Raw genomic sequence first — 27042 nt, 5'->3', positions numbered from 1 at the left:
GATGCTGCTCGAGGAGCACAGCGGGGCAGAAAATGGTACCTAGAAGAACGGGACACTCCAGCTGAAACAAAACCACTCCACAGGCAGGACTTGCACAGCTCCAGGGATGTTCCAAACGCCCACCTCTCACACAGCCACGGGCGCTGGGGCATGCATCCTTTAAAGACAGATGCGCTGCTGATTCCAGTTCTTTTCCAGCCATCCAGCCCATGTGTTTGGCCCCAGTATGGCCCGGCCAAGCCTGTCCACGCCTCGAACGTGGGGGAAAGCTTCCCCCTCTGCCTGTCCCAGAAAGATGCCGGCCTCCTCGGCTTTTTCAGACTCCAGCTGAGCAAACACAGGTGCTGCTCTTCCCACCCGCCGGCGTTTCCTCTCGCCTGGGAGCCTCACTGGGGCTGGCTGCTCTGCTCTGGGGCACGTGCTCTCCCGCTGGCTCTAGGGCTTGATTTGTGCCTGCTGCCTCTTTTCTTCCCTCGCGCCAAAGCCTCAGGCTGCGGCTGCCGCTCTGGGACTGGCATCGCTTGTACCCAAAGGTGCTGGGGCTGGCTGTCAGCCCGGGAACCTGCGGGCAGCCCAGCCACCTTCCCTCCAGCTGTGCCTGCATGTTTTTGTGCCCTACACGCCTGCTCAGAGCAGGTCCGGCAGCACAGAAGCAATGCCCTCGCCCCCAAATCCAGCAGCGAAATGCCTTTCCCCAACACTGCCACCATTCATCTATTGCAGAATGCTCTCAAACACGGGAAGATGGCGGACGGTCCCCAAACCACCACTGTAGGTGGCTGAGGAAATAACACCAGAAGCGCCCAACAACTCCATTCCTTTTAATCTCCGCTTCCATCCCTTGAGCATTACATGTAGCAGCAATGAGATCAAGTGCATCTTGTTCAAATTAGCAGCCGCCCATCCTTTTGCTGTTGACAGCATTTGCATTAGAGGCAAACCCTCCCAGCCACCCCAAAACCGCCGTGCCTTGTGAGGTGCAGGCAGCAGCAGGCAGATCCTGCAGCCGGCCCCGCTTGCTTGGCCTCCCCATCGGGGGGGGGGGCTCGATCTCCAAGCCGGGACCCAGAGGCTCCTTGCAGGCAGAAGTTTGGTTTCCCAGACTGTTCGCCAGGGTGGCAAACACACCCTGGGCACTTTCTAAATAATAATTAATAAAAATAGATAGGAGGAAGGTGACAGCTGGCGAAAGGGACTATGCAAAGAAGAGGCTCCGAAGAGCCCATTGCTTGAAGCAGGACAGAATACTGATGCTCTGGGGCTCGGCGAGGCCCTAGGAAAAGAGGCAGTAGTTCGGAGAGGGGCGGCTTGCATCCCCCTCCGCAGCTAACGAGGCTGCATACAGCCCAGCCCGTCTTTCTGCCTTCCCTCCTGCCATTATCCTGCCCGCCCAGGAAAGCTGCCTGCAGCCTGGTTATCTCTCACGGGGCCTCACCCAGGACAGGAGTGGGCTGGCCAGCTCTTAGGGCTGCTGCCCTCAGCCCTCCAGCCCCGTGCAAGTCCTACCCCGTGCTCCCCAGCACGGCCCTAAATGCAGCCCTGAGCCCCCCAAAGTGCTGGGGGGCTGCCGCAGGTCCGTGTGTCCCCAGGGATGGGGCCAGCTTGCTTTTGGGGACTGCGGGGTGTGCAAAGCCTTCAGCTCCCTCTCTCCTGCCCCTGACCAACTCCACCACGAGAGCTAAGAGGACTGATCACTGGCGGTATATTTGTAAGTCGATACAAATAAAACCAAAACAAAACCCAAAAAGTAACAACAAAAATGTTTCTCTGAACAAGAGCAAAATAGGAACATTTACAAATACTTCTGGCTCTGGCTTGGATCAAGTTAATGTTAAATACAAAAAAACCAAAACAAAACAAAAAAACAAACCAAAAAACCCCCACCCCCCCTAAGATTATAAAAAAATAAGAATATACACATTCAAAGAGCTTATTACAGTATAAAGTTACTGAGGCCCAGGCGCTGCCAGTCCCGGCTCCCCGGGTGGCACAGAGGGGCAGGGGGCCAGGGCAGCCATCCCCTGTGGGCACTGCTGCCCCACAGGTTGGCTTGCCGCCTCTCGAGGGTTTTGGCTTTTTTTTTTTGCTCAGCGTTTTTCCAGCCCATGACTCACCACAGGGCTGGGCCCACGGGTTCCCGCTGCCGGCTTGGGAAAGCTGGGCAACCCGGAGAGCCGGTCGGTCCCCGTCCGTCCCCATCACCTCGTACCTAGTGACTCCCGCGGCTGCGCCCCAAGGGGCAGGGGACGCCTGTGAGCTCCTCACCCCCCGGCCAACCCGCGTGCCATGGCCAAAATCCTCCAGATCCCCCTCCCGGGAGCAGAGCTGCCCTCTCCCAGCAGGAGACGAGGATGGGGAAGATGAGACAAGCAAAGCAGGGGGGATGCCGCCGAGCATCCCCATGCCTCCCGCAGGATGGGCATGGGAGCGGGTACCGGGTCCCAAGGCTGCCTGTGAGGAGCAGGGGGGGCAGAAAAGGGGAAAAAAGGAGCAGGGGGGGAAGACAAGACAGAGCCCAGACCAAACTCACCGCTCCAGGGATCACAGCGGTGAGACGGCAGGACAGCAGGGACCCACAGGAGCTGCTAAAACAGGTGCTTGTATATATGTCTCTATATAATAGCCGGGGTTGGGCACAGCAAGGATATATTATATACACACATACATACAGACACACAGACTTAGTGGCAGGTAAGACTGACGTAGGTGCCTCTTCCTAAGCCCCAGGCCAGGGGCAGGACTGGAAATACATTTCCTAGGGCTTTGCAAAGCCCCTCTCTAGATACATTTTAGATGGTCCCAACAAAAACAAAACAAAACAAAAACAAAAACCAAAAACCCAGAAACAACTTGAAGAGAAGAAAAACCACCTCCCCAAACAACCAAACCCCCCCAACAGAAATACCACGGAGAGGAGCGAGAGCCTCTTCCCGCGCCGTCCTCCACCCCCCGGCGAGCGGCAGCCACCGTTTGGTTTGAATAAGGCACAGTTCGATAGCAGTGCTAATAGTCGAGGACGGGCAGCTGCCTGCCTGCCTGCCGCTGCGTTCCGGCACCACCGCCCCGACAGCTCTGCCGAGTCCCGACGGGCGCGGAGGCGGCTCTGGCAACCCCGGGAGGATGGGAAGAGGTGTGTGTGGGGGGTGTCTGTGGGGAGGCAGCGGGTCTCAGTGTCCCGGCGAGCTCTTCTCCTGGCCGGCCCGGTTGTGGTTGGCGAGCAGCAGGCCCTCGCGCTGGGCGTGCTCGAGGACGGCGGTGTAACAGAAGTAATACTGCTCGGGGGTCTGGATGCTGAAGGCGCGCTGGGTCCGCATGCGCAGCACCGTCTGGTAGATGTTCAGCGTGCCCACGTCCTGCAGCTGGGACAGGCAGATGTCCAGAGCGCAGAAGGTACCTGGGGACAACAACGGGGACGGCGTCAGCTGCCGAATAGCCATCGCTGCCCCTTGCGAGAACCGGAGCGGGGCAGTGGTGGTCCTCAGCCCCCCACCAACCTCCCACACGCGACCACAGGCATCGGGAGAAGCGGGGCAGAGACTTCTCCCAGGTCCGATGGCTGCAGAAGGTCCTGGGGACACACGTCCTGGGTCAACTGGCTTGCAAACGCGCCGTGGGTCCCCGGGATGGAAACGTCCCGGGGAGGTTGGACATGTCCCACCACCACCAAGACCTCCAGCCCAGCAGCGGGGTTACCCCGTTACCTGTCCTGCCGATGCCAGCGCTGCAGTGCACCACGATCGGGGGTCCCCCAGGGTGACCCTTGAAGCGAGGTCCCAGGGCGCTGACTGCCACCCTCTGCTGCTGCTTCACGGCCCCCAAAAAGTCGATGAGGGTGGCCGCAGAGGAGGGGACGCCGTAGTCCGGCCAGCTCAGGTACTGGAAGTGAGACACCAGCCGCCGCTCCCTGGTCTGGGAGAAAACAGGGGGATTAGACCCTCTCCCTTTCTCTGCCCCTGGCCAGAGAGGACCTCCAGCACCCCCATGCCGTCCCCTGGCAGGTGGCTGCGGCCACGCACCTCTGAGCTGTGGATCTCCAGGATGGTTTTCTTGTAATGGTTGAGGTTCTCCACGCCCAGGTTGGTGATGGTCAGGGCCCCGAAGCACACCTGGAAATCCTTCTCCAGGGGCCAGTACTGGCCGCACTTTCTCCTGCCTCCCTCCTCCAGCCTGAGAACAGGAGAAGGACAAGCTGGTGATGTCCTCCTCGCCCTGCTAGGGACATGTCCCATGCCACCCGGCCTTGGTCCCTTGAGGATCCCACAGGGACCAAACAGTCCATCCCTGATGTGATGTCCCCACCCTGCGGGGCTCCGGCTGGGACCATGGCTGCCAGGTCACTGCAGAGAGCACAGCGCTGCTCCTCCAACAGCAAACATGCTTATTTTGCAAAGAAAAACAGGGCTGTGCCCCCACCACGAGCACTCACCGGGTTGTCATCACAATCACCAGGACGTTTTGCTCCCACACCATGCGCCAGAAGTCACCATAGGTGTTTTCCAGAGGCCCTGCGGGGACAGCCCACACATCAGCCCAAAACCTGATGGATTTGAGCAAGCCCCTTCGCCCAGCAGCCTCCGCCAGCCCCCCTCGCCCTCCCCGGGGGACCACAGCCCCTTCCCGTGGGGACTGACCCCGGCGTGGATCCACCAGCCCTGCCTGGAGCTGCCACCGATTGCCCCCCCTGCCCCAGCGCCGAATCCCTGCGGCTCAGCACCAATCCCCCCTCTCTGCTCCCTGCTGCTTCATCCCTGGGCAGATGGGGCAAAACCAGGGGCTGCGTTAGGGGCAGGAGGAGGGGGCTGCCATCGCCGCTGCTAGCAGGGGTCTGCTCAGCCCAGGACCTGTTTTGTGGGAGGCAGCTGAAGGAGGACGGACCCACTCGCTCTCTCCCAGGAGAAACCGCTCACGGGATGTCCCCCACCGTGGCCAGTGGCCGATGCTGGGCAGGGAGGTGAAGCCCACACATGCATCAGGAGCAAAAGAACCCCTTGGTGGCTCAGGCCATACCCTGAGTCCCGATGTAAGCGTTCCTCTGCTTGTAGCCATCCATGAAGCTCGCGTTGATGTAGTCGGTCAGCTGGGGGGGAGAAAAATACACACAGCATGAGCCCCTCCAGAGCCCCGTGGCCGGGACAGCTGCGTCAGCTTCACGTGGGACCCCCGAGTTTCCATCCCAGGCTGGCTCACCTCCGGGCGGCTGTACGGCTTCGCCAGCTTGACGCGGGTTTGGTCCAAACAGGGCACATCCCCGTACCGGTTCTTCTCCTGGTTGTAGGGTGCCCTGGGAGGCAGGGGAGAGGGAAGCAGGGATGTCTTCCAGGCAGGGAAGGAAAAGGCAGCATCCCTCCCTCTGCGCAAGCCTCCGGCGCCCATAGCCTGGGCTCTGCTGCCATCACCTGGCCAAAGCTTCGGGAAGCAGAGTCCCGGCCAGGTCCTGTCCCCGCTGTCCCCTGCCCGGCTTCCTTCTACCCCCGGGGGCTGCCGGAGCCGCAAAGGAGCTGGGGGTCTCCATTGCTAACCCAAAGCACTGCACCCCAAAGAGACGGCTGGGCGGCCACCAAGCAGCAGAAGCGGGGCAGGGGGGACCCGGCTTTTTTGGCACGAGAGAGGGACCCCCACACTTGGCTCCTTCTCCCCGACTCACAAAGAGCAGACGAAGGTGCCGGCTGGGCTCCTCCGCCGAATATCTTCGTACTCTTCATAGATGCCCCGCTTCTGCTTGTGGCTGACGTGATCCAGCAGCTCCTGCAGGGTGACGGACTTGGGCCCGGGGATGTGGACGGAGCCGTTATCTTTGGGGGCCACCAGTGGCACCAGGATGAGCTCGTCCAGGGGGTCGGGGTGCCCATTCTGCTGGGGCAGGAACCGGCAGTTCCAGCTTAGAGGATCCAGTTTGAGGGACCCCCCGAGGTACTCGGGGAGGCATTCCCGGGGCAGGTGCTCCTTCAGCTCCGACATCTTCACCATCTGCACCTGCAGGAGGAAGAGGAGGGGCAGGGGTGACTCCAAGAAGGATGGAGAGGGTTCACTGGGGACAGGGACAGGGATGCCAACCGTCTGGCACAATCCCGATGGAGCCCGGGGATTTCCTCCAATGGCGTGGGGGTCTTCCCCCTTCCTCCCCCGCACCGGGAGGGCACCCAAGGGAACACCAGCAGTGGGGCAGAGGCTGGCCCCGCCACGTACCCAGGGTGGGAATCCACCCTGACACCCAGCTCCAAATTTGCAAGCGGCTCCGAGCTCCTACCAAAAGCAGAGGGGCAAGGTCCAGCCCAGGGAGACGTCGGGCTGGAAACGGGCTCTACCAGCAGCACTGCTGACGCTGAGGATACCAGTTTAGGTATTTTTGGCTTTGCCAAATAGGGCCTGAGCCCAGGTATTTAAGCTTCCCTTTTCTCCTGCGTGCTCAGAAGAGGTGTCCTTTCCCTGTAATCATTTACCACTGCCTCCACTTGCTGCTGCTGGCAGCCTCACCACAGAGGAAGAAATCGAAGGTGATTTCAAAAGGGGTTCAAGATATTTGCTGAAAATACCAAAACAGGTTGACGACCCCTATGAAACAGGCTGAGAAAGCCTCCGTTTCCCACGGATTTGGGCTCAGCAGCTTCCAGGGGATGGGGCTGAGGGGCACAAGCTGCCTACACCATCCTGTCCCAAGGGGAAAACAGCCTCTGCCCTCCCCACCGAGGGTGCTGTGCCGTGGGTGGGGGCCCACACTCACTCACCCGCTCCCGCAGCTTCTCCTTCAGCAGCAGGCTGATGATGGAGTAGGGGACACGAAACCACATGGGCGCTCCCACGATGAAAACCTTCTTGAGCCGAGCCGGGAAGGCACCCTGCGGGCAGGAGGGGGTCAGATCCACGCCGCCGGGGAGGAACCAGCCCCTCTCCACGCTCTGCCAGGGGGGTGACACCTCCCAGCAGAGGTGACAACCAGCAAAGGCACCCCGAGATGGCAATGCCGCACCCAAAGCATGCCTCGCACACAGCCGGCAGCCTACGGCCCCGCTTATTTTTATGCTCCGATACAGAAACAAATGATTTCCTTGGAACTGAGTAGGCAGAGGGTTTGGCTCCACGGAGGAGAGGTGAAGCCTGAGAGCCGGGATTTGCGCGGACAACACACCCCGGCCAATATTTACTGTTATTTCTTTTTTCCGGAGAAGGGAGGAGGCATGAAATGCCAAGCACGATTAAAAAATAATTTGCATCTGTTTTCCCAAAAGCGCTGCCAGCAGCTGCGAGAGGAATCCGGCACGGGGACAGCTGATCCTTTCCCACCCGCGGGTCCAGCCTGGCAGGCTCCCAATGCCTTCCTGAGGTCCTACGGGGCTGGAGCCAGTGCTCCTCAGCTGAGATGTGGTCAGCATTGGTCTGGCGTGAAAATTTATGCCAAAACCACAGACTTCACATACTCAGTGAGCAAGTGGCCCGCGCACCATCCCCGGACTCCGGGTCACCCCTGGCCGTTACCTTCAGCAGGTTGAGGATCTTCTTGCTGAGGTCCAGCTCGAAGTTGGTGTACTGCGAGCCTGCCATGTCATAGATGAACACCAGTCCGTTCCTCTGGGTTTCGAAGCTGAGAGAGGGGAAAGAGCAATGTCAACCCCACAATATCCAACTGCTTGGTTCCTGCATGAGCAGATCTCCCCAACGCTAACCTCATCTTCAGCTCGCTGACCCCCCAAAATGCCCTTCTGTGCTTCCAGAAGGACTCACGGACCCAAAGCTCGCTTCTGCATTTCCCAGCTGCTTCACCACCTCTTTCTACAACCCTTATTTAAGCCCGGCTCATGTCTGAAGCTTGTCGCAGCTGCATTGCCCGTGACGGGCAAGTTCAAAAACAGAAAGAGCCCAGCAGGATAAATGGGACATCCCGGCTTTATATCTGTGGCAAGACTCACGTTACATCTCGCCAGCGGCTGGGCTGCATCCTCCCTGGCCGAAGCCTGCAGGAATCAGTTGCTAAACTGAAACCTGGACATGGGCAGGGAAAGGCTGTGAAGAGCCTGGTTCAGGGCTCAGGGAATTTCGTTCCCCTGCTGAACGCCTCCATGGAGATGACTGGCTTGAATTCAAACCAAGGGAAGACAGTGAATTTCAAGCCACAGGGAGCTGTGACCCCTTCTCTCCCCTAACTAGAGGTGGGACACCTGGAGGCATGCAGACACTCAGCCACAATTTCACCTTCAGGAATTCACATTCACTGGCGAGACAGCACATCTTTTCCCCACGAAGCCTTTCGGAAGGATTTCATCAAAACCTCAGCGAACAGCAGCATCTCCCTTTGCCCCTGGGAGGGAAGGGGCTCCCCGGAGACCTGCCGCCGTAAGAAACAGTACCCCAGCTCACCTCTCCACCGCTCGGTCCAGCAGGTAGAAGAGCGCCTGGAGCACGACGTGCTGCACGCTCTTGCTGGGGTGGTGCAGCTTGGCTGTGAAGAGGGCGATGGAGGCTCCCGAGGGGTCCCGCACGCTCTGGCAAGGAAACAGGGTCAGGCTCCCGCGGCACCCGAGGACGCCCGCGTGGAGCGGAGCCGGGATGAGCTGCCTGGTTGGGGTAACTCGGGGCGGGGGGGGGATACCCCCACCTACCAGAATGGTGAACTTGCCACTGAGCAGCTCCGAGCGCAGCGGCTCCTCGTGCGGCTTCAGCTTCACGATGCCCTCCTTCAGCCGCGTTTCCTGCGGGCAGGGAGCCGGCGTGACGGCCAGCACAGGCAGCCCAGCCCTCCACCCACCATCACGTCCCTGTGGGGCACTCAGCCCTCCAAGGGAAGCCCCAGCAGGGAAACCTCTGCTCCATGGCCCCATTTTCCAGCAGAGGATTGCAACTGGCTGCAGCACCACAACCCCCAGCACGGGGAGGAGCAGCTTTGCAAAACCAGGATGGGAAAGGTATATATATGCACATATATCCTTTATATATGGGGAGATGCTCTGCAGGCATCACGCACCAGCTGGGAGGGCACCCTGCGAGCACGCACGCTGCTCTCAGTGGAGGGGAGGGGACTGGGGTCGGCGAGATCTCCATGGTGACTCGCCTTGGCTGAAAAAGGATTTTCTAGCCGGATAAAACTCCTAAGGGAGTGGGAAAAAGAAAAAAAGCAGGGGGAGGGTTGTCCCTGGGCCCAGAGATCTCTTGCAGAGCAGAAAGGCCACAGCTGGGGGGGGGACCAGGCCCCGCTCTCTTACCCGGTAGGAGTGAAAGAGCTCGATGGCCCGCAGGACGTCGAACTTGCGGGCCATGAGGAACTTGACGGCCACGTTCCAGGAGAGCGGGGACACATTGTACTGGCCCGTCCACTTGTTGATCTCCTCCAGGAACTGCTTGGTCGCCTGTGGGAGAGACGAGGGGTGTGCAGTGAGATGGGGTGGGAGGAAGAGGAAGAAACTCCCGAGGAGCATCCCTGGTCACGGTCCTCAGTGCGTGGGCAGGGGCCGAGCACGGCTCGGCAAACCCAGCAGCTCCTCGGGGTGAAGCGGGGAGCTCTACAGCAGGTACTGGGAAAGGGGGTAAAAGCAGTGGGGATGGAGACGGGGGGAACGCCAGTGTGGGGAAGGGACCAAGTGGTAGGAGTGCTGGCATTGGAAAAACGGCCTTGGGGCTGGGGGGAGACTTGTGGAAGGGAAAGGGGGAGCAAAAGGAGGGTTTTACAGGTGGCAAACTCCCCTTCAGACAGAATGGCCCCGGCACAGCAGGAACCCATCAGCCAGCAGCGGCCTCCCAGGGCTGCAGCTCCGCCGTGGAGCAGCGAACCCAGCCGTGTGAACACAAGTACTGGCACCAAGGACTGACGCTTTGACGTGCTACAGGACACGGACCAGCTCACCCAGTAAGGCCAGTTTCACACGGCCGCAGAAGACCAGACGAGAGAAGGGTTCAGTCCAGGAGGGTCCCAGGATGCTCCCACTGCTCCCCACAGCCCATGGTCCCGTAACACACCAGGGCCATCCCGCACGAGCAGCCCCTCCTCCCAAAGCACCAGCACCGCACGCACCCGAAACCGTGAGAAACCAAGAAAGAAACTTTTCCAACCCTAGCGCTGACAGAGCAGTCGCAAAACCCAACCTGCAACCTCCCAGCATGCTTAAAGCCCTGAAGGCGAGCAAAACAACCCCAAAATGTATTATTTTTACTAGCTGTGTTTGCAAGGTGGGCTTGGGGTTTCTTAACGCCCATGCTAACAGAAGCAGCTTTGATTTCTGCTGCGTATTGACCCCCTGTCCCTTAGAGAAGCCCCGAGGGAGACAGGGCAGCACAGCCTAGCCTTCCACCACGTACAGCTCAAAGGATGCGGGCAGGATGGAGGGAGTCCCCGAAACGCCCCGCTCCCACCCAGGCACACCCCAAAACGGAGGAGTTTCCATCCTCGCAAGAGCGGAGGATGGCGATGACAGCGCAAGGAGGAGGAGGAGCGACAGTGAGCACCGAAGGCTGGCTCCCGGAGCAGGGAGTGCAGGCAGGCGGTGGTGTTGGATGTCAGGCAGCGGCATGGAGTTACTGGGAGCTATTCAGCCAGAAAAGCTCGTCGGTGTTAATGACTTCCGACGGGAGGAAGCGAAGGGCTGGGGTTTATCGGCGGGGTGAGGCAGTGAGCCCCTCTCATGGGATGAGCTGAAGAAGCCTGGCTTGTCCAAGGGGTCTCTCCGCAGCCTGCCTGGCATCGCTGCAGGCATTCTTGGAAGGGGTACCAGCTCGCGCGGCTGCTGGAAGCCGCTAAGGGCCAGCCCAGACCCCCAGCACATCGCAACCAGAAGCTCCCTAACTCGGTATCGGAGTCCCGCAGAGCGGCTGGGCAAGCACCAGCCAGGAGGGAACTCGTGGAATTGGGCTGGATCTGCTGCCAACAGCGCTGGGAGGAATCTGAAAGCGGATTTCAACAGCCCAGCTCCGAGCTCTCACAAAAATCCCCTTTAAGCACTGCAAGCCCTCCCGGCACGGTGGCGCGCCACGGTCAACGGGCTGTGGCTTGGCAGCCGGATTGGTCCCCCCATCTCTGCAACTGTTGGGGGCAAGGGACTGGAGAGGAGCGGGAAAAGCGGGGAGCAAAGAAGACAGGGTGTTATACACCCCCCTGCCTCGCATTCCCACCTCCCAGCCAGCAGCTGGCGGCAGCTTTCCCTGGGAGCCGTACTTACGAGACGCCTTTACCCCCACGGCTTCATCTCCAACAGGCTCCGCTTTGCCAAAACAAAAGCAACTCTTTCATGGCCCAAATTTCTAATGATTTCTCCTCTATTGAAGAGGGATGGGAAAATAAACGGGGCAATACAGAAACCATCTTCAGCCTTAACACAACACCCACATCCACACGTACGTATATAGAAATGTATCCTATCTGTGAGCTAAGATGGGGAACCTCACCGGCTGTACCCCCGCTTTGCCAGGGAGTCCCCTGGGGCCCGCAGCTGCCAAAAGCTAGGGCTGGGCTGGAGATGCAAACCCAAAATAACAGCAGAGGTGCTCCTTCCCCAGCACGTGCAGGATGGCATGGGGATGGGCACGAGCACCAGGCACGCTCCCACTGCCCTCGAACGGAGACCAGAGCCGACACCGCAGCTTGAGATGGTGAAAGATGCCCCGAGGCGATGGGAGGGATGCCTCGAGGGGCACAGTGGCAGCGGGGAGTGGATGCAACACGTGGTTCAGGTCTCCTTCCTCAACATCTAACCCTTCACGCGTCATGCAATCCCACTTCCAGCACCCATCACGAGGGATGCCGGGTTTTTTGCAAGGGGGAAGACCCACGAGAACAAGCGCTGGCTTTGCAGGGCGGCTCAGCCGCGAATTCCAGCTTTCCCCTGCTTTCTCCGGGAGCAAAACGAAATCCCAAACTTACCAGTGCCGACACTCAACAGCAGGCGAGCCAGGAGTTACCGAGCTGAGCATCAATACCAGCCGTAGCTCTGCCCCCCTTACACGCTCCACCGGGTCTCGTCATCGTTTCTGGCCCCGATCCTACACGGATTTATACAGGTGTTGAGCCGAGCACAGCAGGGATCACTCCTCGTGCTGCAAACGAAGCCCGTGACCCAGAGCTGCAGCAAGAAGCCCCGTTTCTGCAAGCGACGGCAGCGCTGTGAGCAAAATTGTCTGCAGCCGGGTGTTTTGAACAATGCTGGTCTTTGGAGCGCTGGCGTCATCAAAGTCCCTGCTTCGCTGCGCCAGGGCAGGGTGGTGACAAAGCCACCGCCGCAGGAACACGGGGGCTCTTCAAGCCCTCCTCCCCGGGCTGCGCAGGCAGCAAACCCACCCTCCTTCTTCAGCCCGGGGCGGGAAATAAGTCCTCTGAAAATCGCAGCTGGGCTGAAAACCCCCGAGGAAAATCGGTTTAGCTCCTCTGGTCCCTCTGGGATAGGCTGGGGAGGGAACTGCGGAGATCCTACGGAGCAGGAGATGTCCCAAGGCTGGCAGGGACAGGAGAGGGGTGAATTCCCCCCCGGCTTGCTGTCAGTAACGGGGGAGAGCAGAAAGAGCGGAGGAAATCCTGATGGTCCCGAGGAGGACGAAGGGGTGGCAGGAAGGGGATGTCCCAGCCCCAACCAGCACTTACCCGTGAAAACAGAGAAACCGCCACTATTTTGACTTCCAAGCCATTGAGGGCAGCACCAAGGGCAGCCTTCCCCCACCCTAGTCTGATGATCCAAACCTGGAGCCATTATTGCAAATATCCCTTCACCTTCTCCATCCGATATTCCCGCACAAGCCAAATGTCTCGGATCCCTCTCCTAGGAAGCCTGCCTGTCCGAGCAGGGTCTTCTAAAACCCCATTTGCCAGAAGCTTTGCCCCCTCCGCGACACAGGGGAAACACATATCACGGGCACCTGTGGACACACGGGGCATGAATGCCCCCCGCTCCTTGAGATTTTATTACCCTGGAGACAGCAGTACCGCTCCCAGGAGCGGCGCTGATGAGAGGGAGGTGTGGTGGAGGAGAAAGCCTGAGAGAGCTGCATTTCCCGAGCACCAGCGTGGGCTGCGGTATGGACTCTTCCAGCTCCGGGCGAGCACTCCCTACGGGGACATGGGGGTTTGGAGAACCCGAGGTCTGCGTACCACCCCTCCTAATCCTCTCTGTATAAATGAAGGATGTTGTGGAAATGAAAACCGACCAACCAAACAGAAAACTGACCATCTGGTCCCTTTCGCCTTCTCGTTGCAGCCCCCGAGGCCAGCAAGTTGGCTGACGCGACGCAGCACTCTTGGCCAGCCCGAGCATCGCCGCGGGACAGAGGGGAGCCCGGCTTCGAGGCAGCCTCCGGCAGCACGCCCAGCATCCCTGTCCGGCGGGAAGCCCGGCGGAGGCGGCTCAGGATGCGGATGCAGAACTGGGTGGGCATCCCCAAGGACGAGGACGAAGGAAGGGAGAGCCAGAGATCGCTCTCGCCATCCAACGCGACCCGGCTGGCTTATCGGCCCCGTTCCCCGAGCCCAGCAACATCCTCCCGCGGTGACGCAAGGCCGGCGGAGGAAGCCGGGACGTCACGGGAGGCCTGGGGCGTGGGAAGCGCGTGCACACGCATCCCCACGCCAGCTTGCCCACGGTATGGGGCGGGGGGGGAGGCCCGTAAGGACAGGCCACCGGTACCCGGACACACACACACACCAGTTTGGGGGTGCATGACGCCGACGCCATGCTGCAGCACCCCTGCTCGCCGTGGCACCCAAGGCACAGGCCTTGCAAAGGCCTTCAGGGTGCGCACTGTGTGGAGATGGAGAGATGCGGGGGGGGGGGGGGGGGGTTGCAGATAGGGCTTTCCTTGGGGAGAACCGCCGCGCTGGGAAAAAACAGCCCCGCAACCCGGGGTAGCCAAGAAATGGGGTCCGGCCCAGCCCGGGGAGCGGCGGAGCCCGGCCGCAGGGAAGGGGAGCCCGGCGGGATCCTACCTGCTCCTCCTCGGCGCTGAGCTCCGCGGCCATGCTGCGCGGCGCGGCCCCCGCTGCCCCCGGCGCGCCGGACCGGAGCGGGCCGGGCCGAGCCGAGCCGGGCTAAGCGGCGGGCGCCCCACCGGAGCCCATCCCCGGGGGCCGGCGAGCACTGCGGACAACCGGCCCCTCCCGGCCGCCGCAGGCTCGGCGAAGGCGGCTCCGCCCCGGGATCCCCGCCGAAAGTGCCGAAAATTTTCAAATAAATTAAAAAAAAAAAAAAAAATTATCTCTCTATCTCGCAGCCCCCCCCCCGGGAAGTTTCGCTCGCCCCGGGGAAGCGCCGTTCGGCTGGGCTGGGCTGGGCCGGGCTGAGCTCCCCGCCCCGCTCCGCTCCGCTCTGCCCCGGCGGGGGCGGCGGCAGGAAGCGGCCGCAGCCCCCTCCCCTCGGCTCGGCCCGGCCCGGCCCCGCCGGGCGGCGGGAGGGAGGCGGGCAGGCGGCCAGGGAGGGGGGGAGGCGGGGGACAGGAAGCCCTCCCCGGCCGGGATGGGGATGGAGGAGCCGGCGGAACTCTGTTTCTCTCCGCTCCGGGTCGGCTCGGCTCTGCCGGGAGGGCGTCGCGGCCCCCGGCATCCCCCGGCTTCGGTTCCAGGCCGGGGCAGGGGATAGCGCTGGGGAAAGGGTGGCAGGCAGCCCTGCCTGACATCCACCGGCGCCGCCTGCGAGGGAGAGGAGGGTAAGCCGAGAGGCGAGGAAGGAGCAGGGGTGGAGGAGAGCGCCTGAAGAGCCCCCGGGCTCTGCCTTCCAGCCTGGGACACCTTCGCCCCCAGGCTTACGAGGGACCTTCGAGGAAACGCCGAGGCCGTGCTATGTATCTGTGCGAGCCCACCGCCAAGCAAAGCTCCCCGGGGCCCAAAATCAGTCTTTTTCTTTTTTTTTTTTTTTTTTTTTTTTGTCCTGGATGGGCACTGTACCTCCAAACTGCGTGAGCAGCGACCCCAGGACGGGAGCAGTCAGCCTGCCCCAGGGATCAGCTCCCCGGAGCAGCCTCGCCTCTCCCGCCAGCCTTTCCCGGCAGCGGCATCCTCCCTTGCCGGTACTTCAGCCTCTGCCTCGCAGCCTTTCCCCACGGGCAGGAGAGACAGGCATGCGTCTTCCCGCTGCACAAAGAGGCACCCGGGGTTTCCAGCCATTTCTTTGCTCTCCCTCCTCTGTGATCCCTAAATTGCATTCCCCGGCCGGGCACAGGTGTCAGGGCCTGGATGGAGAGCCCCGATGCTCCTCCAGAGGGGCCACCGGGAAGAAGCGGGGATCCCAGCGGGGAGCAGGGCCCTGTGCTGCACAGCAATGGCCCCACCAAAAAGCCAAGCCCCGGGACCGGGGGACATTTTGTTCAGCTGAGGAGGACTGCGTTGGCAATGTGCCCACAGCCAGAGCCTTTGCACCTAACTCGGAGAAAATGGAAGAAAGGGCAGAGGGAAGGGGCTGGAGGCGGGCTCGAGGGCTGCCTGTCCGTCCGTCCGTCCTCCAGAACCCCAGGCCACATCTACAGGTTGAGCTGCCCGCTCAGTTCTCTTGCCCTAGACTAAATTTAAGCCCCTGGGGGGTGACCCCTCTTCGGTCCCTGCCGAAGCTGCCGCCCGTTCCAGCTGGGAGCAGGGCAGGGAACAGCTGGGAGCGGGATCGCACCCAGCAAATAAAATAGTCACAGCAACAAACTGCGGGCCCCCGTGACTTCCGTTTAACACCCTCTCTCCAGACACAGCCTTTCGTTTCCAACAGGAATTGTAACGCAAATATTTATTTCTCCAGCCCAGCTCGTGCTTTTAAAAGGGAAACTATGCGGCATCATCTGGAGCCGGCGGAAAGCTGCAGTTGCTTCCCTCTTGCTCTCCTCCATCGATCAGAGCAAGCAGCTGAAGGCAGCACGTCTTCAGCTGTATTTTCTCTCCTGCCCACTCCCTTCCCTTGGCTGCAGGGAGGTGGTAACCCGAGCTGCAGCTTTCTCTGCCCTAAGGGATGCACAAATCTTACATCCAGATGCCCACCTCCGGGTTTAATTGCCTGACGGAAGGAAAACTATGCTGATAGGAGGCTGGATGTGGTCTCCCGACTGGGGCTCTCCTTGTAATCCTCTGCCAGCCGGTGAGGCCAAAGCATAGGAAGAACCCACAGCCAGAGCAGCCCGGAGCCTTCGAGGGACGGGGAGGACAAGGCAGTCCAGGTGTTTGTTCTCTTCCCTCGGGCCAGTTGCTTCACGTGCTAAAAAAAAAAAAAAAAAAACAAAACCCCAAAAAACCCCCCCAAAACACCACCCAAATACTAACAATAAAAATAACAAAATAAGCAGCCATTTGAAAAAGACTGCAGCACGCTCAGCCGCATCGGGGTGCTGTTTTCTCCCCTCCTGGGGAGGGGGAGCCAAGGCCAGCCCTCTCCCACAGCCAGCTCTGGCCACAGTTTGGACAGTTCCTGCTGCCTGCTGGTATAATCAATAGCGGCTGCGCAGCCAGTCGGTCGCACGCAGCCCACGCACTTGGCACAGAAACAAGTGTTTTTCTGGGAAAAACAGGGGGTGCAAGGGCAGGATACAAGTGCCCCTGCTATCTGCAGGCAGCCGTCCCTGCTCTCGGTATCTCCTCCTGGATACGGGCCCTCCTCCAGGGGCATTTTCATAGACGGCTGGGAGGGGACTTCCCAGCACCGTGTTTAGCCTGATATTTCATCTCTCCCCTCCGTGGAGAGAGCGGTCCCTCTCTGGCCTTTTAATCTCCCTTCTGGAAAACAGCCTGGGGACGGTGAGTACAATCCTTTCATCTCCCCTAAAACCAGGGAAAGGCAGCAGCCAGTCCTTGCAAAGCGGGCTTGGGCTGGGATAAGAGGGGCAGCAGCGGGGAGGGTCTGAAGCACCTCAGCGCACGGAGGAAAATCAGACCCACACAAGCATTTCCTCCGCTCCAGTTAGCGCTGTAACCGATTTTTCAATCCCTATTTTGGAGGCACAGCACGCATCCACCCTTAGGTAGCAGGAAGACGCTCAAGAATTTGTCTTTCTGAGAAACCTTTTATTTGGCACAATCAATGCTAGCGTTTTTCAGAGTGAAACCATTCCTTCCTCCCCCTACTGAGAAAAGCCTCGAGTACAGGCTTCTGCCGCGCTTGCGCCACACAAAGCTGTGCTTGGAGGCAGGGCCTGCTGCGATGCAAGGAAATTTAGTTTTTCTCAGTAACATGTGGGTGTGGAAAGCCCTGCCTTTGGATTTACAGCAGCCTGCTGCAAACTTTTTGTTACTAGAAGCGAACTGACCACAAAACTTTCATTGAGAAGGCCTTGGTAAACAGCTGGATCAAAGGCTGAAATGCCCCGATTGCCGGGGCCGGGGAGGTGGGGCTGCCATTGGGGCTGGGGTTACGAGCAGCAGCTGCACCTTGGAGGTCTGAGCACTTTCCTATGCTGAAGCTTTGCCAGAGACTTTAACAGAAGCAGGGTCAGGAGCTGAACGTTCACTTCCCAACGCACGACTGCCTTAGCAAAGAACCAGACAATCCTGTTAAGGCCTCACAGAAGCCCTGGCAAAAAAAAAACCCAAAAAACCCCCCCAAAATCCCCCCAAAAAACGAAACAACAAAAAAATCCAGCAGCACTTAGAGCAAGATACTCCACTTTCATGCCCTTTAAACAAAACCATCCTATCATTACCTTTGCCCCCCTCTCAGGGAGGGTGAGTGACAGTAAGAAGCGGGGAACCTTTTGCTTTCTCCTTACCCAACCAGTCTGTCCCAGCAGCCTAATTCTCCATCTGGCTCACTGCTTCATCCTGGCCCTCCAGAGAGTTTGCTGGCTGAGGGGTAGACAAGTGTTCCAGCTCGTAATGTCCATTCCTCGCAGCCACTGCACTGCTCGGGTGACCCTTTTCTGCTGCCAGCTTTTTAATCTTCTTGCTCTCAATGATCTGCTGGAGCTGACGCCCAGCATAGTCTGGTTTGGCAGTGAGCACGGTAGTGGGCACGGCAAGCCCGAGGATTTCGGGTACCATGTAAGGCCGGAGCCAGCCCACCAGCGGGGTGCTGCCGGGGGTGTAGTGGGTTTGCTTGTGATAGAAGAGAAGTCCGTCGACCTGTAAAAAGGAAAAAGAGAGTGAATGAAAGGCCAGAGCTGGAGGCTTTTGCAGGTGGATGACCGAGTGCCAGACGACAGCACCGCTCTCCATTTACAGGCCAAAACTACCAGCTGGATCATTTTTCCTCAAGCAGTGCAATAAATAGCGGAAGGGAAAGAAGAAACCTGCAGAGCTCCTGCCCTGAAAGATCAGTGCAGCCCAGTGACTGCCGGATGGGTTTAGATCATCAAAGGCAAACAATTTCAGCCTGATGTCGGCACTGACCAGTACTTTTCCTCTGGTTACTATGACCCCATTCTGCAGAAAAGCCATCAGGTTCCTGAATAAGGCAGCACACAGAAAGGCCATTTTACTGGATTAAGGTTATTTTAAATAATACATTTGGAGAGTAATTAGTCAGAGCGCATGACGCCAAGGAGCCCTGATTCGTAACGCTGCTAAAGCTCTTTCAGCTGGCTTATGCAAAATAAATTCTTCATGTTTCCCAAGAGAGAACTTCTCCAGCAATCAACGACAGTTAAGGGCACTCAGGACTTTGAAGGTTTAGGCCCTAACTCTTGTGCTACTATTTCCATGCTCTGCAATACTGCAGCTGGCTGACGTTTTCCCTGCTTCCCCACCACGCTCAGGGATTTTCACCCCCCATCTTCCTGCGCTTCCCAGGAGCGCACTCCGCAAGGTTAGATCCTGCTGTTGGGCTGACTAACGCTGGAGGTGGTGCTCCCTTTAGCTCAGCGTCGCAAGCTCTTAAAAGGCCATTTGGCTACGAGTGAGAGTGGCTGAGTGGGCAGAATAGATGAGAAAAAGAGCCCACCTTGGGCTGAATTGCTCCCAGGCCCCTCCCCGAGCCTACAGCCCCCAGAATACATACAGCAGAGAGGCACATATATCAGCAGTGAGCTAAGGTGTCGGTGAACCAAGTGGATGGAGGTGATTTCGGCTACGGTGCTGGAGTGTGAGCCAGGCTGAGCAAAGAGCAGCCTATGTCCATCTCTGTACCACAGGTGCTAACCTCCAGCAGAGCGGGTAGAGCTTCTTGCACTACTCTGTCCATAATTTTCAGTCACTATTAAGATCTTGCAAAATAATCCCAGAAAAAGGGGGATTCCTGGGCTAGGAAAATATAAAACCAGAACAGTAAACGTCATGATGAGCTTGTGTAACCCTCTGGATATCTAAAGTACAAAGCTTTTCCCTCCCCCTGCCTCCCGGGAAGACTTGGGAAGAGCCAGATTCTGCGGCACTGTGGCACCACGCCTGCATGCCCAGCCCATCCCTGCGGGTACGTGGCACTTGATGAGCAATGGGGATTCTCCGGCACGCACAGGAATGTTTTGGTAAAGATCAGAGCCTGGACAGGCTTCTCCTTCCAGACCGCTCCAAAGATCTTCTCCAAGCTAGAGAATTCAAAGGAGTTCAGCCTGAAGGAGAGTTAGGTGAAGTTCGTTCTTCCCCTGATTTCTCTTAAGTTACTCCCATATTCCTTCCAGTTTATTTAATTTGTTGGCTCGGTCCCTACCCTGAGTCACCACACTGACACCAGCCACATCAGAACAAGGGCTGACACTGTCCCTAGACGACCGAACCTGATGAGAAACTGGCCTGACGGGATTTCACATTTCAGACTGTGCTTTTCAGATTTTAGGTGCTTAACAGCACTCCCGTTCCTTCACACCAGGGTTTCTCAGAGACTTTGGTTCCCCCTGCCTTCGTGGGAACCTGCACATTGTTTTACTCAGATCTGCGAGTAGGACAGTAGCTCTGATGATCCACTCCAAAAACCACTTCAAATTCAGTGCCAGTCAACTGATCCAAAGTCCACTGAATTAAGCGGAAAAAAATTTCCACTGAATATAGCAGATCAGGTCCTAAGTCTAAGGTTATAGATTAACTCTGAAGACCCAGATCTGAAAGCACTGACCACTTTTGCTGCCACCACAAGCATGAGATCTTTGTAAGGATCACAAGATGCTGGGCCCAGGCATAAGACCACCTCTGTTATACTGCACTACCTATAGCAAGGCTGTATTTTGCCTTCTGCAAAGTTTATTTCGTTTTGTGCCGTTGGTGGAAGCTATTTACAGGGATTTCTTGGGCTCCCTCTTGTGGCACATCACAAAGGGACCCACGGTTCCCTTCATTCCTGGAAGCGGCACCACGGTTTCTGTGGGGTTACCGGCTGCTTTGAGCCAAATTACACCACGTTTCACTTGTTGGGGTTGCACCCTGATGTATCGGCCAGAGAACCTGGGGGGAAAAAAATCACAGCTGGATTACAAGGCAGAGTCTGATCAGCTCCATCTCCCTCCCCCGGCATTTCGCAACAGTGTCCTTCGCAGGCCGAAAGTTTTCTGCTCTGACCGCAGTGGGGCAATACTCCTCAGCCTTTTCTCATGAGAGCAGATGCCTCAGGAAGGAATGAAGCTTTTTTCAGTAAAGACAGGAAGGACTGTTTCTACAGAGGCACTCAGAGCATTTGTAATTGAGCAAGTCAGCTGTAGGAAACCCGGGATGCCTTCTCAGCACTCCCCGATCTGTGTTGGGAGCAGGGTCTGGCAAGACCAGCAAGGGGCTGGGACTTTCCGACTCTCTCGCATGACTGTCCTGGCTTTGACAAGCAGAAGGCAAAGTCAACCATCACAGCCAAATTAGCGTCCCTTAAATTTAAACCTGCACTTACGTTAATCACTAACTTGGGCCAGGAGAGCACAAGAGACACATCCAAAACACCATGGCTTTTGGCTTAGCAGGACAAGCAACCCCTGTAGAGGCTGTTCCTCATCTAGGGCTGAGACTGGGCACTCCGCAGGAACTGCTGCAGCCACTGGAGGAGCTTCTGGCTCCCAGATGTTTGTCACTGACAGCATCCCAGAATGCCATCACCTCCTCCATCCTCTTCTGCTTCAGTGCCAAGTCAGCCAGGGCAGTCAAAAGCAGCCTGTTTTCACGAGGGCCTCCGCCTCGCTGCTTACAACCACACAGAGCTGAACTTGCTGGGGGAACAGCCACCTCAGGGAGAGCCAAGAGCAGCAGGAGCCAAAGGCAGGAAGCTGCCGGTTCTGTACCAAAGCAAAACGCAGAGCTTGCGCTATCCCCTCCAGAAGATCCAATAGCGGTATAGCAGGAGGACAGACTCATCTGAACCCCTCCCAGCCATTTCTGTTACAGCCACCTGCCCCCAGCTCCAGTATGTCTCAGGTGCCCACCACTAACACCCGAACCCCTCAGAAACCATCAGGAGCTTACCACCACCCTTCTCTTTCCCCCCCAGAAGACACAAGATAGCTGGGTGCCTTGCACACAGACAGATGGAAGTAGCTAGACTACGGAAACACAGAGCCTGTGACAGAGGTCAGAGAAAGACACCACTCTGCCCACCCCGCAGACCTCTTGAGAAACACCACCGCATAAAGGAGCACACCGCAGAGATCCTCACGCCATCCCCACACGAGCCCACCTGGGGCAGCGGGCAGTACCAGCTTTGGCCCTAAAAAGGTCAGCTGTCCATCACGCTGCCTCATGAATGTGAGCTACGCTGCTTCTGGAGGCACTCTGGGTGTCCGCATCAACCCTCTCTTCCCCAAGGGCTCTTTCAGACAACAGTCAATGGCAGTAAAGGCAGCCCAAACACAGAGAATGCTACGGTTGAACTCTTGCTAGTTAGTTTGTTTGGGTGCAGCCTGTACCTGGTGACCGGGTAACAGATCAGCCATGTGCATAAAAGGCATCCATCCCCAACGCAGCGCAGCTCAGCAAGCTTCCTGCAGGTCTCGGGAGAGCACAGTTCCCAAGTGAAGGGGATGCACCTCTCTCCAAGCACTGGCAGATGCGCAGCGGGGCTGTCTCTAAGGCTGAGGTCCAGGCCCCCGCCTGCGTGTTCTCACCTCGAAGGGGAAGTCCATAGCCAGCACCTTACACAGGCTGTCCGAGGAGCAGGGGAAGTTCTGCAGGCCCACAAATTTGAACTGAAAGAGTAAGAGAGGGTTAGGGGAGACAACTGCATGGCCTAAAGCCAAACAAGTCACTGAATCGAGCACTGGTGTGGAGGCAGCTAAGAAGGAAGGATTTCCCCCAGTGCAAGATCCAGCATGAGAGGCAAAGGGTGAGGGACAGGTGTCAGATAAAGTAACCAGAGAAGAGATCTCAAGCAGGGACCACATCATTAAACTGCTCGCCTTCCTGCCAAAGGGTATCAGGGGGCCCAAAAGCACAAACAGGCTCCAAAGAGGATTAGACCAGCTCCTGAAACTGAAAGGCAGGTCCCCTGCTGCCCATTAACTCCATGACCAAGGTACAACCACTGGCTGATGAAGTCAGAGGGAACACAATAGGTATCTCCCATTTCTTACTCTTTCCATAGCGACTGGTCTCTGCGATTACTACGGGTTATTGGGACAGACCTCTCATGCGATCCCAAACAGCAATTTGTAAGCAAACCCCAGATCTAGAGACAAAACAACAGGACCAAGCTGTCCATCGGCACCCATCATATCCCACTAGAATAACTGGGAGTGCTTGCATGAAAACCTACAAATATCACCCTAGCCACCAGAGGATGGGGTGGGAATGGCCATTAGAGATAATCCCTGCTCTCTCTCCAGCAATGCTGGATAAAACACGTACATTGCTGCAACTTTACAAATCTCATTCCATAAAGAGAAGATGACCTTTAAAAGAAGACCCATGGATTGCCACCACGATGCCTAGACAGCATGGAATCTAGAGTGCCCAGAATGATCTATTTCAGGTATTTTATCACCCCAGTTCCAAACGACCTCCACTCTGGCATTTAATGAGAGATGCAGATGGCAGAGACTCGGCGCGCAGCTCCCAGACGCTCCCGATACCTTTTTTCCCAAGCATCTAAGACTGCAGGAAGGACTTTTCAGCAGAGCTGACCCTGAGATGCTCTTTTAACCAAAATAGAAAGTTATGACCTCTGGGCAGGATGCAAAGCAGACAGACGTCTGCTCCAGGCTGCTGGCTCAGCCAAGCAAATCTTTCCACCCAGGAAATGAAAGCTGAAACGACCCCCCTTCATTAGGTAGCTGTCTTCTTCTGGATATTCCTGTTAGACTCAGAACAGGATGTTCTCCAAATACAGATACCTTCACTGCTGGCACAGGAGCAGTCATCCCCATTCGTGACCCATCTGCTCAACGCACAGGATCTGCTTTGCGTAGCTGTGTCTGAGCATACACTGGGGCTACACAATGATCAGGTCCCGCTTTGCAAACTGTGCTCCATCAGCCAGGCTGCCAAGTCTCTTATGTCTGTCCCCCAAAAATCACCTTCCAAGCTGCTGTGGGTTCTAGGTCTGACCTCCATGCATAAGTCTTCAAAGGAAGACTTTTTATCCTTGCTCAGCAAGGGCTCTGGGTGGCAATCTGGCATCCATCCCAACGACTTCAATCACTAGTTTAAGCAGGGGGGAAGGCTAAAGCTTTATGAGCCTTTCCCCTTGCCTTGTGAGCCCACAAGACTACGCAAGAATAAATCCCATTGTAGTCAGGCTGCCGACCAATGCTGCCCCTGTAGAAACCACACTCATTTTCCATTCTGTTTCAAGGGAAAGCTAAAAACAGCATGGAAGTTAGCTGATACCCTGCAGTCTGATCTCCCTCAGCACTTTGGCTGGGGAAAAAAAAAACCCCACACTCATTTACAATATTCAGTGGTTCTATTTACATCCTGAACATGGCATCCCACTTCATCAGAAGTACACTTTGAAGACTGATCTGAGGGGGCGGGGGGTGGGGGGGAAGCTTCCGCTTGTGAAAGAAAGTGCTGAAGCCTGCTGAACAGGAGAGCTTACCCCCCATCCTCCTCCTCCTCCTCCTCTCAATTGAAAAGAACTTACTGGATTAATCCTGCTTTTCTCTCCCAGCCCTTCCTCCTCTTGGATCTTTGAGGAGAGCCAGAAGAATCTGAAGTCGGTCTGTGAAAGGAGGCAGAGACTTAATGACTATCCACCACACGTCGCTGATCAGCACCTGCTGAGCGTCTCCATTCCTCTGCACTTGCCCAGGAGATTTACAAACTCAGCTTCACCTGCAGAGCCAGACAGCACCCCCAACTCTTCCCCTGATACCCCCCAAAAGATGTACCCAATTATTCCAGTAGCCAGCAGCCCATAAGCGGTAAAGATGCTGGTGCTTAGACAAAACACCCATCCTGCTGCATCGCGAGTGGGCTATGTCCAGTGCTGGCTGCAAAGCAGCTCACAAACAGGGAACAAAAGGGAGGGTAGGGCAGAGGGGGGAGGTTCAGTACCTGGCAGTCATAAACAGGGTGTCCTCTCCAGCACATCACATCGAGGATATAGTACGTCTGCTTTGCCTCATTGTAGATGCAGTCCAAGATGCAGTACACTGCGCAAACACACACAGGGCGGTCCAGACATGCTCCAGAAGCTGCCTAACCCAACAGGCAAATGCCCGATCACATGCCCTGATGTAAGGCTGCAAGGTGCAGAGGGATCCCCTTCTGCTAATAGAAGCTGCAACCACAAAAATCCTTTAGCTTGAGGAGTCCAACAAGGCTACAAAGGTACCAGCCAGAGGCAGAGCAAGCAAAGGCATGCTTCAGAAAATGGCATTTAGCGAACAGTAACCCCTCCTCAGGGCAAGAAAGCAACTGCAAGAGGTATTAAGAAAGACCACAGCGTACACAGCTCTGTCGGAAGACAGAGACGATGTTGAGGTTTAAGAGAGTCAGTTAACCAGGCAGCTAATTAAAAGACATTATTACCTAGCATAAAGGTTTCTGATATTGTCCACGTCTACTTATCCTCAGAGATATATGAACAGGCCTGAAGCTAACTGCCCCGAGCACCAGAAAAGGGCACAGCTCCGGGGCTCGGGGGAGCTGGAGGAGCAGCACCAAGCCTGCCGGTGCACGCACACACAGGGAGAAGCAGGCGGTTCCCCTCTCTCTATCCCCAAAACCTCTTCAGACCATTACCTTTCTCGCTCGTTGAATTGTGCCGGTTCCCTCCCGGCAGCAGGGATGGGAACCTGTTGACACAGAAGCCACTTTTGGTGTAAGCTGCTGTTGTGCCCTGTGAGGAAGCGGGAGAGAAAAAAGAAAAAAGAAAAAAAAAAGTAGTCAAGCAAGGCACATGGGCCAGTCTTACATTGGCTGGGCAACAGGTACAGGTCCTTTACCAAATGGTGAGACATCACCACTGCTGCTGCTTACCCTGGACGCCACAACAAGCGCCCTTTTCCCAACAGGACACACCACTACAACCCACTCCTGCTCCAGATCCAAGGGGACATCAACCAGCCATTCTGACAGCATCAGCTAGGGAGAAATCCGGGAAAAAAAATAATCAGTTAGTAACAACTCTCCTGAAGTTATGGAAAACTCACAGCTCAAGGATAAAGCAAGAAGGTTTCAACTTGGCTTCAACGGCTACACTAGGTGCTTCAGAGGCAACTTGCGTTGCTCGACACCCTGCATTACAGCACCAGAGGGGCCCCGCTCCTCTCTCACCAACCTGCGTAACAGACTCTCTCCCAAGTCCTTCTCTTGCTTCCCAGCTGCTGCCTAAGCTTCAGCCTACAGCACAGGGTTCACAGTCCTCGCTGGGGCACCTCTGTGCCTTGGTCTCCACTCCAGCACTTCATTTATTTATAAATACGTGGCAGAGCTTAGAGATTCCTAAATACCAGGAGTAAAGAGCCCAGACAAGATGACCTCTTCGGAGACTGCCTGGCTGTGGTCACCTGCAAGGCTGCATGCCTTTTAGGACCAACATGGCAGCCAAGGCTGATAAAACCCATCAGCTGAGGTTTCTCTTCCTTCCTGGTCTCCCGGATGCGGGGAGAGATAGATGTCTTTAACTGACTGCTGCACAATGGGATACGAGCGCTGCTAGCTGAGCTGAAATCTCCCAAAGCGTGCAGCCAAGCCATCTCAGCCTGTCCTCCATTTGAACGCAACGTGTCTTGGGCAGACCCAAGGCACGGTTCCTCACTGAGCACCAAGCCAGGCGGGACACGCTGTTCTCAGCCCCACACAGCCACTGCCACGGCCACTCGCCGTGCCCAGCCCAGCCTAGCCTCACCACTCCACATCCCTCACCCTGCCCTGCCTTCGCACCCGCACCCCGTTGCAGGGAAGCGGGCAGCCGCTCACCTGATTGGCGTAGCGCTTGGGCAACTTCTTGCCAGCATCCACGTCCATCTCCTCTTCCTCCGCATCTTCCTCCTTCTCCTCGCCCTCGCTCTCCACCCCTGCCCAGTCGTCCTCTGCCAACCTCCTGGCATGGTTCACGTAGTCCAGCCGCCTCCTGGAAGGCAAGAAAACAGCCCGGCTTGTCCCTCCGCGGGAGGCAAGGCCGCCACCCACCCGCTCTCTACAGCCGGGCCCTTTCCACAACCCCGGGCCGCCCGGCGGGCCCAACAAGGCCCTGCCCGCCCCCCAGCCCCCAGCGGGACTCACTCTCTCTGGAGGCGGAGGAGGCGCCGGCGGCGTTCGGCCTGCCCCGGCCCGCCGCGGGCCTTGTAGGCGGCCAGCCGGGGGTGAGGACCGGCCGGGCTGTTGGGAGCCGCCAGGACGGCGCCGGCCGCCAGCGCCGCGCTCAGCTCCTCCATGGCAACGCCCGCCTGCCCGCCCTGACGCACTTCCGCCTCGACGGCGGGCGCCGCGGGGCCGCAACCGCCCCGCCGCGCCCCCTGGCGGCGCGGAGGTTCCGCCGCCGCTCTGCCGGTGCAGCGGCGGTGCCGTCCCGTTCCGTGACTCAGTTTCCCCCTCAGCGCGGCAGCGACCGGGAAAAGCGGGGCACGGACGCTCCGGCCACGGGCGTGGGGGACACGCGCGGGCAGGGACAAGAGGGGACCACCGCGGGCGGGGATACCCGCGACCATTCCCGGTCAGGGAGCAGCCGGTACCGGCAGCCGTACCCGGCCCCCCCCCCCCCCCCCCCGCCCCGTCCGTCTGCTTCCCCGGGCCGGCTGCCTGCAGAGGGCAGCGTGCGCCCTGGCCGTGCCGCTCGCCGCGGCTCACCCCCCGTGCGTCACGGGAGGCCGGCGGCCACAGCCCCG

The 27042-nt window shown here is 57.9% G+C and overlaps 2 protein-coding genes and 1 long non-coding RNA gene across 6 annotated transcripts; 1 reads left to right on the top strand and 2 right to left on the bottom strand.

Annotated features, from left to right (window-relative positions):
* Positions 1–806: 806 nt before the first annotated feature.
* Positions 807–14148, bottom strand: PTPN9 (protein tyrosine phosphatase non-receptor type 9). Its single transcript, XM_052807106.1, has 13 exons — positions 13892–14148; positions 9195–9338; positions 8595–8684; positions 8353–8477; positions 7474–7579; positions 6726–6836; positions 5645–5973; positions 5188–5281; positions 5008–5077; positions 4427–4505; positions 4017–4167; positions 3702–3909; positions 807–3394 (listed from the first exon to the last, which is right to left on the bottom strand). The coding sequence occupies exons 1-13, from the start codon at positions 13922–13924 to the stop codon at positions 3168–3170; spliced, it is 1767 nt and encodes a 588-aa protein (XP_052663066.1). The 5' UTR covers positions 13925–14148; the 3' UTR covers positions 807–3167.
* On the bottom strand, positions 9216–26627 carry SNUPN (snurportin 1). Of its 4 annotated transcripts, none has more exons than XM_052807109.1 (9): positions 26441–26627; positions 26135–26288; positions 25193–25297; positions 24956–25052; positions 24266–24363; positions 23853–23930; positions 21877–21957; positions 17638–17989; positions 9216–9338 (listed from the first exon to the last, which is right to left on the bottom strand). In XM_052807109.1, exons 1-8 carry the CDS (start codon positions 26590–26592, stop codon positions 17660–17662), a joined length of 1095 nt encoding a protein of 364 aa, XP_052663069.1. In that variant the 5' UTR covers positions 26593–26627; the 3' UTR covers positions 9216–9338; positions 17638–17659. The 4 variants fall into 4 exon arrangements, with proteins under 4 accessions (XP_052663069.1, XP_052663070.1, XP_052663068.1 ...); XM_052807110.1 differs by lacking the exon at positions 9216–9338 and adding an exon at positions 16019–16133; XM_052807108.1 differs by lacking the exon at positions 9216–9338 and having other exon boundaries at positions 16916–17989.
* Positions 16395–25405, top strand: LOC128150702 (uncharacterized). Its single transcript, XR_008238138.1, has 3 exons — positions 16395–16673; positions 22650–22739; positions 23880–25405. It is a non-coding gene; the product is annotated as an uncharacterized LOC128150702 (long non-coding RNA).
* Positions 26628–27042: the final 415 nt, after the last annotated feature.

The sequence above is a fragment of the Harpia harpyja genome, chromosome 14, assembly GCF_026419915.1.
Source record: "Harpia harpyja isolate bHarHar1 chromosome 14, bHarHar1 primary haplotype, whole genome shotgun sequence".
NCBI classification, from domain to species: domain Eukaryota; kingdom Metazoa; phylum Chordata; class Aves; order Accipitriformes; family Accipitridae; genus Harpia; species Harpia harpyja.
Note: the sequence above shows the minus strand (reverse complement) of the source record. Positions and strands in the feature narration are given on the sequence as shown.

Coding starts and splice junctions, on each gene's coding strand:
- PTPN9 (XM_052807106.1), bottom strand. CDS start 13,924: ATGGCCGCGGAGCTCAGCGCCGAGGAGGAGCAG. Junction 8,685..9,194: donor AGCTCTTTCACTCCTACCGG/GTAAGAGAGCGG, acceptor CCCTGCCCGCAG/GAAACGCGGCTGAAGGAGGG. Junction 4,506..5,007: donor CGCTTACATCGGGACTCAGG/GTATGGCCTGAG, acceptor CTGTCCCCGCAG/GGCCTCTGGAAAACACCTAT.
- SNUPN (XM_052807109.1), bottom strand. CDS start 26,592: ATGGAGGAGCTGAGCGCGGCGCTGGCGGCCGGCGCCGTCCTGGCGGCT. Junction 24,364..24,955: donor CAATTCAACGAGCGAGAAAG/GTAATGGTCTGA, acceptor GTGTTTGCGCAG/TGTACTGCATCTTGGACTGC. Junction 17,990..21,876: donor CTATGGACTTCCCCTTCGAG/GTGAGAACACGC, acceptor TCCTTTTTACAG/GTCGACGGACTTCTCTTCTA.